Here is a 15,923-nt window from a genome sequence, read left to right on the forward strand (position 1 = left end):
TCAGCGATGCCCGTGTTCCACGAATGAATAAAAAGAAGTGGTATAATCCTATAATTTTCAAATTGTACTTTTGGATTGGTAGATCTTTGTTTTCTTTTTCTGGAAGATACATATCAGAAAGAAAGTTGTTAAAACTAGTGCAGCCTAATATGAAAGCTATCTGAACAATTCAAAAGAAATTGCTGCATTTACATTTTTTAATGACTAAGCATTTATGCCTTAAAACTAGGAGACAGTTTTTGTGACAATGTCCCAAAGAATGTCATTGTTTTTCTTCAAATTGACTCTTACAATTTTATGTACATTTTTCTCCAGAAGTGCGAAATCGCAAAGACTTTCAAGCAGAGACACAGATTATGAAGAAACTGCATCATCCTCATGTCATGTCTCTGTATGCAATCTGCACAACAGCTGATCCTTTCTACATTGTAACGGAACTCATGAAAAACGGCAGCCTGTTAAATTATTTAAGAAGTTGAGTAGACATCCTTTTCATTTTTACCTATCCAGTGTTTTGGCATTGTTTTTCAATGTAATGTCGTCATGCCTTTCGCTAATGGCTTAAGGGGTCTTATCCATAGCAGCACATGTGAAATTGTGCTCCAGGCAGAGGTGGATTTACAATGAAACACACCATGCCTAGGCAAAGACCCTGACCAATGGGAGGGGGGATCCCCACACTGGGCCGGTGCACTGGGCATCCAATCAAAGGCTAATCACTCTACATTTGCTGATTGATTCATTTGAGGCTATCAGCAGCAAATGCACAGCAAAATCAGACTCTGATTGGGGACAGCGGCAAAACTGGTAACGAATGGTTAACTTGAGGCACGCTTTCACAAGACTATGATGAAGTGCGAGGGAGAGTGTGATGACTTCAGCCAAGCTAATGAGGCTGGATTGCAAGAGAATGAACTGCCTGATGAGTCCTAATTGATGGTTAAATCAGGGAGCCTCATGCTCCCTATTTAAAGCAGGTCTGTCAGACTCCCAGCCTGCATCCAGCAGGGAGCAACGAGAGAGCTGGCTGTGTGCAGATGTGTGGTGTAAATAAAGTAACTTGGTGACGGGACTTTCGCCTCTGTGGAGTTATTACAGAAAGGCTGCTGAGGTTTGCAAATCAAGCCACAAGGAGGCAAGCAGGTGAGTATGTTTGTGCCGGGCGCTGGCACTCATGGACTCAGGCCAGCAACAGCGAGGCGCGCCCACTGAATCAAGCCATAAGGAGCCACTGAGCAGGCGAGGTGAGCAGACCCAACCAGCAATGGCAACATGTGCACAAGGTGTGACATCCTGAACAAAGCTATGAGGAGCTGAAGAGCAGAGGAGTGGACCCAGGCCACATAACAATGCCACAAGGCGAGGGAGAGGATCAGCAACCACAGCGAGTAAGGTAGGCTGTCTTAAAGAGCCCAGATGAGTGGGGTAAGCAAGATGGTGATAATGGGAGAGCATGAGAGGCAGGAAGAGACGGTGAGGGGATGGGGAATGTAGGGGAATGACTGTGAGGGTGTGGGTCCTCATCTAGGTCCTCATCTGCCATAGCCTTCTTGTCATCAATCTTTGGCATGTTGTTTGTGTCTTTCACTGTGAAGACCGACAAAAAAAATACCTGTTCAATGCCTCAGCCATTTCCTCATTTCCCATTATTAAATCCCCCTTCTCATTCTCTAAAGGTCTGATATTTACTTAGCCACTCTTTTTCATCTTATGTATTTATGGAAATTTTCGCCACTTGTTTTATATTCTAGTTTACTCTTATAGTCTATCTTACTTTTCTTTATAGCTTTCATTGTGGCTTTTTGTTGATCTTTAAAGATTTCCCAATCCTCTAATTTCCCACCAGTATTTGCCACTTTGTATGCATTTTCTTTCCATTTGATAACCTACTTTATTTCCTTAGACATCCATGGCTGATTATCTCTTTTCCCACAGTCCTTCCTGATATATACTTTTGCTGAGCACTGTGAAAAATCACTTTGAAAATCCTCCACTGTTCTTCAATTGTCCCAACATAAAATCTTAGCTCCCAGTCTACCTTAGCCAACACTTCCCTCACCCCATTGTAGTCTCCTTTATTTAAGCACAAGGCACTGGTATTGGATTTTACCTTCTCACACGCCATCTGTATTTTAAATTCAATGCTGTGATCGCTCCTTCCAAGAGGATCCCTCACTGTGAGATCATTAATTACTCCTGATTCATTGCACAGGACCAGATCCAGGATAGCTTGTTCCCTCAGAGATTACATTACATACTATTCAAGGAAACTTGCGGATACATTCTATGAATTCCTCCTCAAGGCTGCCTTGACCAACCTGGTTTGACCGATCAGCGTGTGGATTAAAATCCCTCAGATAACAGGTGTAACCATTGTTATGTGCATCAGTTATTTCCTCCTTTATTTCTCACCCCACCATGATGTTATTATTTAATGGCTATAGACTATACCTATCAGTGACTTTTTCTCCTTACTGTTTGTAATTTCTATCCAAATGGATTCTCCATAGGATCTATAACATCTCTCACTACCGCCCTGATGTCATCCTTAAATATCAGAGCTACACCACCTCACTTATCTTCCTCTCTGTCCTTCCGAACAGTCTGATACCCCCAGTCATGACCACCCTGCAACCATATCTCTGTAATGGCCACTAAATCATACTCATTCGCAATGATTTGCATCATCGGCTCATTTACATTGTTTTGAATGCTACGAGCATTTATTTAAAGAGGCTTTAATGCTAGTTTTTTATATCTTTTTGAATCCTAACACCTCCATTAATAACATCTCCTAAGTTCTCCTTCCTTAACTTTTTTCATAACTTTCCATGTAGTTGAACCCTCCTCCCCCACATGCTAACCTGCTGCTTTGCTTCCCATTAACCTTTATGCTTCCCGTAGTTTTACTCTTCTCTTCCTGCTCTCCCCTGCCCCCCACCACATGCTAGTTTAAAGTCCTTATGACCACCCTATTTATCCTTTCCACTAAAACACTGGTCCCAGATTGGTTCAGGTGAAGACTGTCCCAATGGTACAGATCCCTCCTGTTCCAATACTGATGCCAAAGCCCCATGAAATGGAACCCCTTTTTCCTGCACCACTCCTTTAGTCATATGTTTATTTCTCTAATTTTCTCATCTATATGCTGATTTGCACATGGCTTGGGTAGTAATCTGGAGATTATAACCCTTGAGGACCAGTTCTTTAATTTAGTTCCAAGTGCCTGATAATCCCCAAACAGGTTCTCTTTCCTAGTCTTGCCTGTGTTGTTTGTACCAATGTGGACCACAACAACTGGATCTTTCCCTTCCCACTCCAATATCCTTTCAAGCCAGTCAGAGATGTCCCTCACCCTGATACCGGGCAAGCAACACACCATGAGGGACTCTTAAGCCTACTTACAAAGGATGCTATCAATCCCCCTAATTATAGAATCCCCTATAACTACCACTTGTCTTCTTGCTTCAGAGAATAGGTGTTGTTTAAAATTTATGATCAGCATTATATCTTTGGAGTTAAAAGATGAATCCAATTTTTGCAGATCTCGAACCTATTGAAATCATGAGAATGACTGTGCAAATGGCTGCTCTTTCAGACACTTTATTAGCTGCCTAAAACCAAGATTGGTTTCTTTAGCAATATGAAACAACTGAGACAACAAGAGAGACTAAATAGACTGAGTCTGTACTCATTGGAGTTTAGAAGGATAAGGGAGGATCTTATAGAGACGTATAAGATGATGAAAGGGATGAATAGGGTAGAGGTAGAGAGATTCTTCCCGCTTACAAAGGATAGCAGGACTAGAGGACACAGCCTCAAGATAAGGGGGGGGTGCAGTTTAGATCAGAGTTGAGGAGGAACTTCTTCACTCAAATGGTGGTGAATCTCTGGAATTCTCTGCCCATTGAAGTGGTGGAGGCTACCTCGCTAAATATATTTAAGTCAGGGGTAGATAGGTTTTTGATAGACAGGGGAATTAAGGGTTATGGGGAGAAAGCGGGAAAGTGGAACTAATCCACTTCAGATCAGCCATGATCTTACTGAATGGCGGGGCAGGCTCAAAGGGCTAGATGACCTACTCCTGCTCCTATTTCTTGTGTTCTTATGTTCTTAACTGGCAGTCAAAAATACAGAAAATTGAGGGCGAGACAAGAGGGTGAAGCTACTCAATATGACAATATATCACTTTTACTTTAAAATATTTGAAGTATTGAACAGCGCACAAACTGTACGTTTAACCTCATCCAAAAGTATGGGTGAATTATTCAAAGACTGAAGGCAGAATTTGCCCATCCCACCTTCTTCAGGAATCGTAGCAAGGGGGACAGGGCCATGCAAAGGTCCGTTGACCTCGGGTGGGATTTTCCGGTCTTGGAGCGAGCGCGGCTGGAAAACCCTGCCAGCGGATTTGCTGATATCCAGAGACACCACATCGCCTGAAAATACTGAACAAAGAGTGGACTCTGAAATGACAATGAATGACTACAAGATATTGCTGATTCCTTTGTTGAAGTGGCAGAAGAAACCTACTCTGAAGACATTGCCCCATGGCCAAAATCTGAATGTGATAGAATATTTTGCACGAGGAAACATAGGTAATATGGGAAATTTAAAAGTTAAAAAGCAGTGATCAATTTGGGCATTTTTGTGGCTTTAGCCTTTGTGTTCTGTGGGGCGAGGGTGGGTGGGTCAGGAGGGATGTGAGATTGTGGGGGGGAGGGCATGGGAATAAAGGTGACCATAGGGCCCCACAAACTGTAAATCTATCTCTGGCTCCAGTCTGCAGCCTATTAAATGCTGAATTTATATGTTGGGACAGTGAAGTGTTCTATAATAATTGAGCCACCTTTTGTTGAAATCTTTTTGGTTTGACATTGATATCTCCAAAGAGACTGAAGCAAACTGGACATCAAGAAGAACTGCCTAAACTATTTAAGCGATAGAAACGTAAAACTTTCAATAGTTATTACTTTTCCCAAAATCGCCACCCTTGTGGAAGTGGAAGCCACTTACACTAATAGGATCTGTTGCCAATGGAGCAAGTCATCAGAAATTATTGTGTTTGCAAATAATAGCCTATGATCTTTCAAATTACAGCTGTGGTGTGGAAAATTGGAGCTTTTTCAATACACAAGAGAAGATTAAGGATCTGGCAGGTTTTTTTTTTAATCCTGACAGGTTCGAAGAGGATAAATAACGGGGCATTTATATTGTTGGCTAGTTGATGATAAAGGACACAGATTATCAGTCAAGGAACCAAAGTGGAAATGTGACTTCTACAGTTCTGTGAGCCCTGAGGCAGTTTAGGCTGCCTATCTCAAACCAGAAATATGACATCTGAAACAAAGCAAAATGGACCAGCCACTGTAAATTTGAAATAAAAACAGAAATTGCTGGAAGCCCTCAGTAGCTTAGGTAGCGTCTGTGGATGGAGTAACAGGAATAACCTGACGAAAGGTGGATTGACGTAAAGTGCTTTGATCTGTTTTGCTACCTTCACACAGACGCTGCCTGCTCTGCTAAGCATTTTCTGTTTCTTTTTCAGAAATTCAACCCAATGCATGGGCCCAGTCATGTAGCAAAACAATCATAACACTGCCCAATCCACCTGGGAATTTGCAAGCAAAATCAAAGAATCCAACTCCAGGCCTGAGCGGCACAGTGGTTAACACTGCTGCCTCACAGTGTCAGGAACCCAGGTTCAATTCCTGGCTTGAGTCACTGCCTGCGTGGAGCTTGCACATTCTCCCTGTATCTGCGCGGATTTCCTCCGGGTGTTCCAATTTCCTCCCACAGTATAAAAGACATGCTGGTTAGGTGCAATGGCCATGCTAAATTCTTCCTCAGTGTACCCAAACAGGCGTCACAGCAACTTCATTGCAGAGTCAGGGTAAGCCTACTTGCGACACTAATAAATAAATTTAAACTGAAAACTTAAACCTCTAAAATTTGAGAGGTTAATGCTTCAGGTGATTTCTCAACCTGCCTCTGGCAAACCTCCTATTGCAACCTCAGTGCCTGTTGTATACGTAATGCTCTCACTTACCATCCCTTTTGAGGTCATTAGTACACATGTTGAACAGCAAGAATGCCTTGAGGGATCCAATTAGATAAATTAGAACAATCGCCGCTGTTAACCTTCCTATTATCTCACTTAATAATAATGTATTGTTGACTTCAGTTGTTGGAACTATTGAGAGTTTGCTCTAATTAGGTCTCCTTTGAGGGGTCATGAAGACAGTATTGCACTCCTTCCTCAACTCTGAAACTTGCTGACAGAAATCCATTATCACAAAAACAATCTATTTATTATACCCATAATAGGACAAATTCAATAGCACTTCCAAAGAGCAAAAACATAATGGGTTGAGCGACATCCTTTTGTGCTTTTTTAACTCATAAGTCCATATTACACAACAAAACTAAAAGGCATCTGCAGCAATGATTTGACATAGTTGACAAAGGTTATGTAGCTGAAAATCCTCAAGAGACTCGTTTAGCTCTGACTTACTTTCAGTTGGTAAATTGTAAGTGTATCTGTTCGGTTTTGGTTTTTCGGTATGTGGTTTTGCTTGAACTAAACTCTGTTTTCTACAGCAAGGATTTGGTAGTAGAAATTTCCATGTACAAGGTTGTGTAAAGGTGCTTAATGCACACACAGACGGTGCAAGTTCTTTGCTGTTAGGCACATCTGAGAAATAAAGTTTATTTATTAGTAAAGTTTGTTTATTAGTCACAAGTAAGGCTTACATTAACACTGCAATGAAGTTACTGTGAAATTCTGCTAGTTAACACACTCCAGCGCCTGTTCAGGTCAGTGCGACTAACCAGCACGTCTTTCAGACTGGGGGAGGAATCCGGAGCACCCGGAGGAAACCCACGCAGACATGGGAAGAACATGTAAACGCCACACAGTGACCCAAGCTGGGAATCGAACCGTGGTCCCTGGTACTGTGAGGCAGCAGTGCTAACCACTGTAAGATTGTTGTGTAATAAAGAGCACATTCCAATGTGAACTTTCCTAATGGTAAAATAATTTTCCAAAATGTGGATCAAGGTAGTTCAATACAAGTTAATTTTTTTGCATAATCCATTTTTATGTTCTCTGCATCCTTACTTCTGTTTATTTTAAACGATTATCAGGCAAAGAAGGATATTATTTGAGTTTGGACCAACTACTTGACATGACAGTCCAAGTAGCTGAGGGGATGTCATATCTGGAATCCCAGAACTATATCCATCGGGATTTGGCTGCAAGAAATGTGCTTGTTGGAGATAATTGCATTTGCAAGATCGCTGACTTTGGACTAGCCAGAGTGGTAAAGGTAATATTACTTCCTTTTCATTTCACAAGTGCATAATTATAAATTTGTTCATGCAAATGTCTTGTTTATCTCCACTGGATTAGGCTGTATTGAACATGTATAGCCCAACGCACCAGAAATGGCTAGAAATCTAATTTGTTCAAGAATACTCATTAAAGTTGTTCTTTGTGATCTGTTTCAAGTATAGATTCTGCTTGGATCCTTTATACCTTTTAGAATTCTGTGCTTGAATGAGAATGTGTGTGGATGAGAAAGGTCATTCATCCATCTAGCAATGTCCTACAATCCGAATCAGGAATTTTTACCTAACACTTGGGTAAAAATTACCTTTTGAGATGTATAAACCTTTGTCCCTTTTGTATTACTCTTGGAGTTTAATTCAAAGTAATGTTACATTCTCTGAACTTTCTTATGTATTTCATAAGACCATCTTTCCCGTCCTTCATTCGCTGGACTTAAATGTCTCCATTACCCCATTGCAATCAGAACTGGACACTGCATCTGGTTTGTAGTCTGACCACTGAACTGTACAGTTTGACCACAAATATCCCCTAATTATCAATTCTATTAAGATTCCTTTTTGTATCGTTCGTCTTAGAAATTTGTTATTTCAGCACTTCAATTAATGGAGTATAGTGTCACCAACAATTATTTTTATGCAGTACTTCACATTTGCCTGTATCAGTTTTCATCCGGCATTGTTCTGACCACTGAACCATTTTGTTTAATCTGTTCTCTCAATTTTGGTCTGTTTCTTTGAATTTCAGTATCCCTCCCATTTCTATCCTTTAGGTTTAGCCATGTTTCTAATATTCCATGCACATAATAAGTTATGATGTGGAGACGCCAGCATTGGACTGGGTTAGGCACAGTAAGCAGTTTCACAACATCAGGATACATAAGTCCATACAGGTTTATTTGGAGTCACAAGCTTTCGGAGTGCTGCTCTTTCATCACCTAATGAAGGAGCAGTGTCCGAAATAAGGAGGGATTCCTATTTGTTGATCATCTTTCTATGACATTAACTGTTCTAGTTGGGATTAAGTTGCCACTCTGCCCTCCCTCCAAACCACCTTGTTTAAATGATTTTAGTCTGCTACTTAATTTTTCTTAAATCTCTTTGTTCCTATTCAGTTGAAACATATTTGTTCTTTTCATACTGCAAATCTGATTGTAGGTTGACATCCATTCAGTTCCACCCTCAATATTATCAGTGAATTCCATTCCCAGGCACTGCAGTATACGGGGGTGCATCATTTTGGGCTTTGGCACAATTTCATATATATATCTCTTAATGTACCTTCTCCCTATGTTATTTACTCTTGTATAAACCATCATCACAGCCCTGTCACTGTCAGTATCCCTTGTAGCATTTCACAATGTGAACCGCTCCAGTGACTGGTAGACACTTAAGACTTGTCTTTGTGATGCATGTGGTTAACTACTTTCCTGAGCAAAAAATCCCCTACACTCTCTCTTTCTGTGACCTGCAATCTTCTTCTTTGTCAAAGGTATCACCCCTGTGTTCTTGCTGCCTTTTACTTTGTGAATTTATTTCATTCTGTAGTATTTGATAGTGCCTGGTATTTGTTATCGCAAACTCTTGTCTCAGTACAATGAATTTGACAGATGCAGGAATAGACGGAGAGCACTGTGTAGAGGCAAAATGTCTTTAGTTTAGAAAGACGTCATATGTCAACACAGGCTTGGTGGGCCAAAGGGCCTGTTCCTTCTAGAAACCATGTAACAGATAGCTGAATCCTGGTTTTCATCTGGAATGTGCACAAAAGGTTGCATGATACAGAAAAGATCCAATGAACCCACCTCTCTTCAAACTATCATACATTCCTGTCAATGTCTTCAACGCTGCTGTTTTAAACAGCATTATAATCGATCATCTTGGAGTATCTGTTTTGAGCATTTCTGATAGTGTCACAATGCTATTATTTTTACTGATTATTTTATTTAATTGATGGAATGACCTTTGGGACTCCATTCAGAAGTGTGAACAAGGAGCTGACCAGTTGGAAGTGCAGCCCCTAGTGCATTACTAAGGGGATCATGAAACTTAATTAGAAGGTACAAGAAGTCTGTGTTCCAATGGCATATTAGCATTTAAAGATCAAGGTGGATATCAACAATAAATTGGGCATATTTTCCAACACTTGGTCTTGTGTGCTGTGGCATTTCAAGTGCTAATCTAAATGGCTTTTAAATGTTGTGAGCTTTCCCACTTCTATCAGGCAGAGTTCTAAATTCCCATCACCTTCTGGGTGGAAAGGTTCTTCCTCAAATCCCCTCTAAATTTTTTTGCCCCTTACCTAAAATACATGATCCCTGGATATTGACCCCTCTACTAAAGTGAAAAGTTTCTTCCTATCTACCCAATCTGTATCCCTCATAAATATGTACATCTCAATCAGGTCCCCACACCACCCCATTCAGCCTCCTCTGCTCTACAGAAAACAATCCCAGCGTAACCAGTCTCTCTTCATAATACTCCATCTCACGCAACATCCTAGTGAATCTCTGCTGCACCCTTTCTAGTGTAATCACATCCTTCCTTTAGTGTGGTGACCAGAACTGCACACGGTTCTCTAACTGTGGCCTAACGAGCGTTTTATACAGCTCCATCATAACCTCCATTCTCTTATATTCTATGCCTTGGCTAATAAAGGCAAGTATCGCATATACTGCCTTAACCACTTTATCTACTTGTCCTGCTGCTTTCAAGGATCTTACCCCCAGATCTCTCGGGCCCTCTGTAATTCCTAGACTGTAATCCAATTATGACATTAGTGTCAGCTATTGGGATAAAATGTTCCCTCTTGTTCATTTGTAATGTTGTATTGTTTGCAGGAGGGTATCTATGTGTCACAATCAACTACAATTCCATATAAATGGACAGCTCCAGAAGCAATTGAATTTGGACATTTCTCTGTGAAGTCTGACGTGTGGTCTTTTGGCATTCTTCTTTATGAAATCGTCACTCATGGAAAAACACCTTATCCAGGTAGTCTTTCCATTTTGTTGTACAGGATCTGTGTACTGAAAAACACTGGGGGAAAAACAATCCTTTCAGATCAATCCTTTTAACATAGATCACTTTGCCACAGGTATGCAGAACAGAGAAGTAGTCAGCATGGTTTCTAAAAATTACCGGATGCCTTGTCCTGACGAATGTCCTAGAAAATTGTATGAAATAATGCTACGGTGCTGGAACAGCATAGCACAAAATCGACCATCGTTTAAGGCATTAGTAGGATTACTGGTGTCCCTCAACCATTATGAAGGTGATATCTGTTTTTCTATCAACATGAAATACTGTGTTAAGACTGGAAATGAAAAGTTCCTTTAAAATTCCTCACATTGTAAAAATACTGCGTGGGAATGGAAGCTGGGCTTTAAATATCCTTAATGCCATTAAGCAGTTCAGGGTTAATAGATTTGTAGTTTAAACTTTTATGGCACCATTGCCATTTTACATGACAACTAACCAAGTTTCTTAGAGCCAATGTTTCAAGCCTAGATGATCCTTCGTCAGTGCACTGAAGAAGGGACATCTGGACTCAAAACATTAACTCCATTCTCTCCCCACAGATGCTGTCAAACCTGCTGAGATTTTCCAGCATTTTCTGTTTTTGCTTCAGATTCCAACATCCACAATATTTTGCTTTTAACCAAGTTCTTCTAAGTAAAATTCACATGGTTCGTATTTATAAAACTTGAAAGTAACATTCTCTGTATCTAAGCATTGCTACTAAGTAGCACTTGGGCAAACATAAAGGAAGTTTCTCCTCAAAGGAATATTTGTGGGGTGAAGGAGTATACTTTTTTGAGTAAAGTTTACTAAATTATTATTGTTACAATGGGAGTTTAGTCAACAAACATACAGCATTGATGTAAGGTAAAGACCAACCATTTTAAAAGCTCCAACCAATTACAAGGCCCAATTTATTGTTTAAGATACATTTCAAATACACTTTATTTGACAACATTAAAGACAGCTGTGCACTCTACTCCCCAGATGTTCAGCTGTCATTTTCCTTCCTCTGCTGAGGTGGGCTTCCTGACAGAAGAGGGAATTCCAGGATGACAGCTATTAAACTAGTTTTAAATATTGGAAATTGACTGGATCAGGCAATCAGAGGGCACACTGCCAATTTGGCATCTGCGAAGAAGTCAATAGGATGATCGATCCCAGTACAGTTTTATATAGTGTGTTTGCTTTTATTCATGTTTTGCCAATCTAAAATCTATATGGGTGAACGTATGCATGTGAATGTGGGTGTCAGAGTGGAGGTGCATGCAGTTGTTTCCAGCTAAGTCTACATATTGAAAATGTGTTCATGCATTTTTGGGTGTGTCTCCTTGGTCTGACATTTTTCCTTCTATTGAACATTTTGCTTTCTTTCATCCCTCTCACCTCTGACTTAAAATCCTTGTTCTTTCCCACCCACCACAAACCATAATAAAATTTCTCTGAGCTACTTTTACTGTTGTTCTCAGCCTCTGAACCAAATGACTTCTCATCCTCAATGAGCTCGACTTTCAGTTCAACTCACTTTGTTCTCTCTCTTGCCCATGAGGTTGACCTCCTGATTGCTTGACACTATTTCTACTAAATTGATGTTTGATCATCCTCGCTTCCTGACTCCCAGGTTAACTAATATTGGAAATGATTCTCTCGGCCAAGATACAGTTCCATTCTCCTTCAACACTGCCAATGTTTCCTCTCTCCCCCTGCCAAAAAAACCCTTTGGTAGCTCCACACTTACAAACTGCCATTCCACCAGCATCCTTCATTTCTCCTTCAATTCCCCTTTAAAATCCATGTCCAACTTTCGAAACCTTACAATCATGATACTTCACTGCTACAATACCAAAATGGCTCTTAGCAAAGTCACAAATGACATCCAGTGTGACTGTGATAGTGGTAAACAATCCATTTTCACCCTCTTTAACCTTCCTGCAGCCTTTCACATGGTTAGTCACACCGTTCTCCTCCAACTTTCTGCTATTATCCAGCTACATAGAATACATAGAAACCCTACAGTACGGAAAGAGACCATTCAGCCCATCGAGCCTGCACCAATCACAATCCCACCCAGGCCCTACCCTCGTATCCCTACATATTTACCCACTAATCCCCCTAACCTACGCATTTCAGGACACTAAGGGCAATTTTTTAAGCGTGGCCAATCAACCTAACCCGCATATCTTTGGACTGTGGGAGGAAACCGGAGCATTCGGTGGAAACCCACGCAGACACAGGGAGAACGCGCAAACTCCACACAGCCAGTGACTCAAGCCGGGAATTGAACCCAGGTTCCTTGAGCTGTGAAGCAGCAGTGCTAACCACTGTGCTACTGTGCCACCCAGCTACATGGGACTGCATTCACCTGCTTCCATTCTTGCCTATCCGGTTGTAGCCAAAAGATTACTTGCAAAAACTTTTTTTGCTGTTCCCAGACCATTATCTCTGGTGTCTCCCAATGGTCTGTCTTTGGCCCCTTATTTCTCATCACAATGCTGCCACTCAGTGACATCATCTAAAAGTACAGTTTTGATTTTCACAAGCATGCTGACAATATCCAACTATATTTCACTGCCATCTCTCAACGCAATCCCCCACCTTTCCACAGCCATGTAAATTGTCACACTGTTTGTTTGACACCCAGTACTGGATGAATAGAAATCTATTCCAATTATATATTCGGAAGATGGAATCCATTAACTTTGGTCCCTGCTACTAACTTAGTTCCCTAGCTAACAATTTCAGCCCTCTCCCTGCCAATTGTCTGAAATTGTACACAATCTTCTACCCTGTCCCTGTAACCCCATACATTTCCCATAGCTATTGGAACATTAAGGGGCAATTTAGCATGGCCAACCCACCTAACGTTTGGATTGTGGGAGAAAACCAGAGCACCTAGGGGCAACCCATCCAGACATGAGGAGAACATGCAGAATCCTCACAGTCACCCAAAGGCAGAATTGAACCCAGGTCCCTAGAGCTATAAGGCAGCAGTGCTAACCACTGTACCACCATGCCACCCTGCTATGAAGTGCCTTGAGGAATTGTACTGTGTTACAGGTGCTATATAAAAGCAAGTTTCTGTTCACCTAAATAATATCACTAAAGCTACAAGTTTTAACTTTCATGCACACTAAAATCAAAAATCGACACATGACTGGGAGCAGTGTCCTTTCTGATTTGATGGTTCAGCCAGTAACATTAAGTATTCAAAGGTCTTTCTTATTTTTCAAATGGTTTTACTCTGTTTTGTTTAAGGTGGTTTTACAACTTTTTAAAATATTTATGTTAATACATTCAAACTACTCAAATTGCAAATCATCAATATCTTAGAATATAAACAGTGTCAGATATTGTTTGCTTGGAAATGGTCCAATAATCTTACAATCCTGAAGTAAATTTTGCAAGAAAAGTGTTGATCTTTCAAAGTATTTTAGCACTTTAGATAGTCTGTCAAATAGCATTCAATTATTTAATATTGAAAAGTCATCAAATTAAAATGTTAACTCTCTCTCTCTCTCTCTCTCAACAGATGCTGCCTGTTAAGTATTTCCTGTATTTTCTGCTTTTATTTTGAATTTACAGCTGTGGCTGCCTTTATATTTAATTTTAATTCATGTTATTTCTTTTCTGTTTATCCTCAAAAAATCCTGGTGTGATGTCCAACCAATGAGGGTAAATTTTGTTATGTTATTAATTGGATTAACAATTCTGATTTACACAGAAGCTGTTTCTAAAACACTTTTTTTAGTTTATTTATTAGTGTCACAAGTAGGCTTAAATTAACACTGCATTGAAATTACTGTAAAAATCCCCTAGTCGCCACATGCTGGCACTTGTTCGGGTACAGTAAGGAAGAATTTAGCATGGCCAATGAACCTAACCAGCAGGTCTTTCAGACTGTGGGAGGAAACCAGAACACCCAGAGGGAATCCATGCAAGTACAGGGAGAACATGCAAACTCCTCACAGACAGTGACCCAAGCCGGGAATCAAACATAGGTCTCTGGTGTTGTGAGGCAGCAGTGCTAACCACTGCCACTATGCAACTGAGCCACTGTGATGGCTCCATCAGAGAGTCAGTGCAGACTCAATGGGCCAAGTGCCCTCCTTCTGCACTGTAGGGATTCTATAGAATTTCTGAATTTTGGAATTTTCTGGATTCTGAGATAACATTAGAATGCCCAACCACAAGCCTGTTAATCAGATATAAATGTGTACCTGAAATATAAGGCATGCCAAAACAAGTGTTAAGCCACAAAAGTGCACATTACCAAATCCATTAATTTGAAAATATGATCTGATGCACTAACAGAGGTGTGTCTAGAATAAAATTGATCATTACAACAGCAGAGCAATATATGCCTGTTCTTTAAGGTTTGTATATCCCAATGCACTCAGTATGTGCTTGAAGGCACTTGTAGTTCATAGAACCATAGAATCCTTAAAGCGCAGAAGGAAGCCATTCAGCCTTATCGATCTGCACCAACAGCAATCCCACCCAGGTCCTATCTCCATAACCCCACATATTTACCCCACTAATCCCTCTAACCTATGCTTTCTGGGACACTAAGGTGCAATTTAGCGTGACCAATCACCTAACCTGAACATCTTTGGACTGTGGGAGGAAACTGGAGCACCAGAGGAAACGCATGTCAACACGGAGAATGTGCAAACTCTACACAGACAACGACCCAAGGCCAAGTTATCTCAAGATCTCCCTCGGTTTTGGTCCAGTTCCCAGTGGCTGAAAAGCAGAGTTGCCAGTCCAGGATATCGAGCCAAAATAGCAGACAGACTAGAGCAGAAACACAACAAAGACTGAAGCTACCACTTAACATCCCAGCTTAGCCACATGCCTTGCTGGTTTACCTGCACTCCGGGCACATTTGTCAGTCAGTTACAAAGGATTGTGAGTTACACTTGCCTCCATTTACCAATGCACAATCATCATGCGTCCATTCTGAATTTGCAGCTAGAAGTATTTTCTAAACTTAAAAGAGCACTTTGCATACATCGTCCTACGCCTGCTGTTTAGCAGCATTGACCCAGTGGACCCAGGGCTGTTGTAATACCATGGTTAACAAGCCTGAGTTGTGGGGCCTGCTAGGGGAAAAAAACCCAGACAACCGATGTTTCTGAGTATTGGAGTTTTAGACCAGACAAATTACAATATGGTGCATTGATTATTACTGCACTTGTCCGAGAATGTACCCATTTAACTTACTTCCATTCACTATTACTGCCCAATAATCCCTTGGCAGAATATACAAACATGACCAGCAGTGATTTGAGAGAATGGTTTGTAATTCTCCTCTCTACTTCCTTCCTATGAGGAATTAAAGCCCTTTCTGCCTCTGCAATGTCATTTTTTAATTCATTCGTGGGACATGGGTGTTACTGGCTGGCCATCATTTAATGCCCATCCCTAGTTGCTCTTGAGAAGGTGGTGGTGAGCTGTCTTCTTGAATCGCTGCAGTCAATTGCCCCAACATTGATGCCAATACTATCAACTGACTTGTTCCAATGTTCTGAAATTCCCTCCCAAACCTCTTTAAC

At 40.9% G+C, this 15,923-nt stretch overlaps 1 protein-coding gene across 1 annotated transcript in view; it reads left to right on the forward strand.

The window, feature by feature from the left end:
* The window catches only part of LOC145353897 (protein-tyrosine kinase 6-like), a 37,941-nt gene extending 23,769 nt beyond the window's left edge, over window positions 1-14,172 (forward strand). Inside the window, exons 5-9 of the mRNA XM_080204853.1 lie at window positions 316-474; window positions 7,147-7,328; window positions 10,188-10,341; window positions 10,445-10,621; window positions 13,898-14,172. Coding sequence (XP_080060979.1) covers window positions 316-474; window positions 7,147-7,328; window positions 10,188-10,341; window positions 10,445-10,621; window positions 13,898-13,911 — 686 coding nt within the window. The 3' untranslated portion in view covers window positions 13,912-14,172. The remainder of the gene's footprint in view (window positions 1-315; window positions 475-7,146; window positions 7,329-10,187; window positions 10,342-10,444; window positions 10,622-13,897) is intronic.
* The last annotated feature ends 1,751 nt before the right edge of the window (window positions 14,173-15,923 follow it).

The sequence above is a fragment of the Carcharhinus amblyrhynchos genome, chromosome 16, assembly GCF_965287045.1.
Source record: "Carcharhinus amblyrhynchos chromosome 16, sCarAmb.v2.hapA, whole genome shotgun sequence".
NCBI lineage: Eukaryota > Metazoa > Chordata > Chondrichthyes > Carcharhiniformes > Carcharhinidae > Carcharhinus > Carcharhinus amblyrhynchos.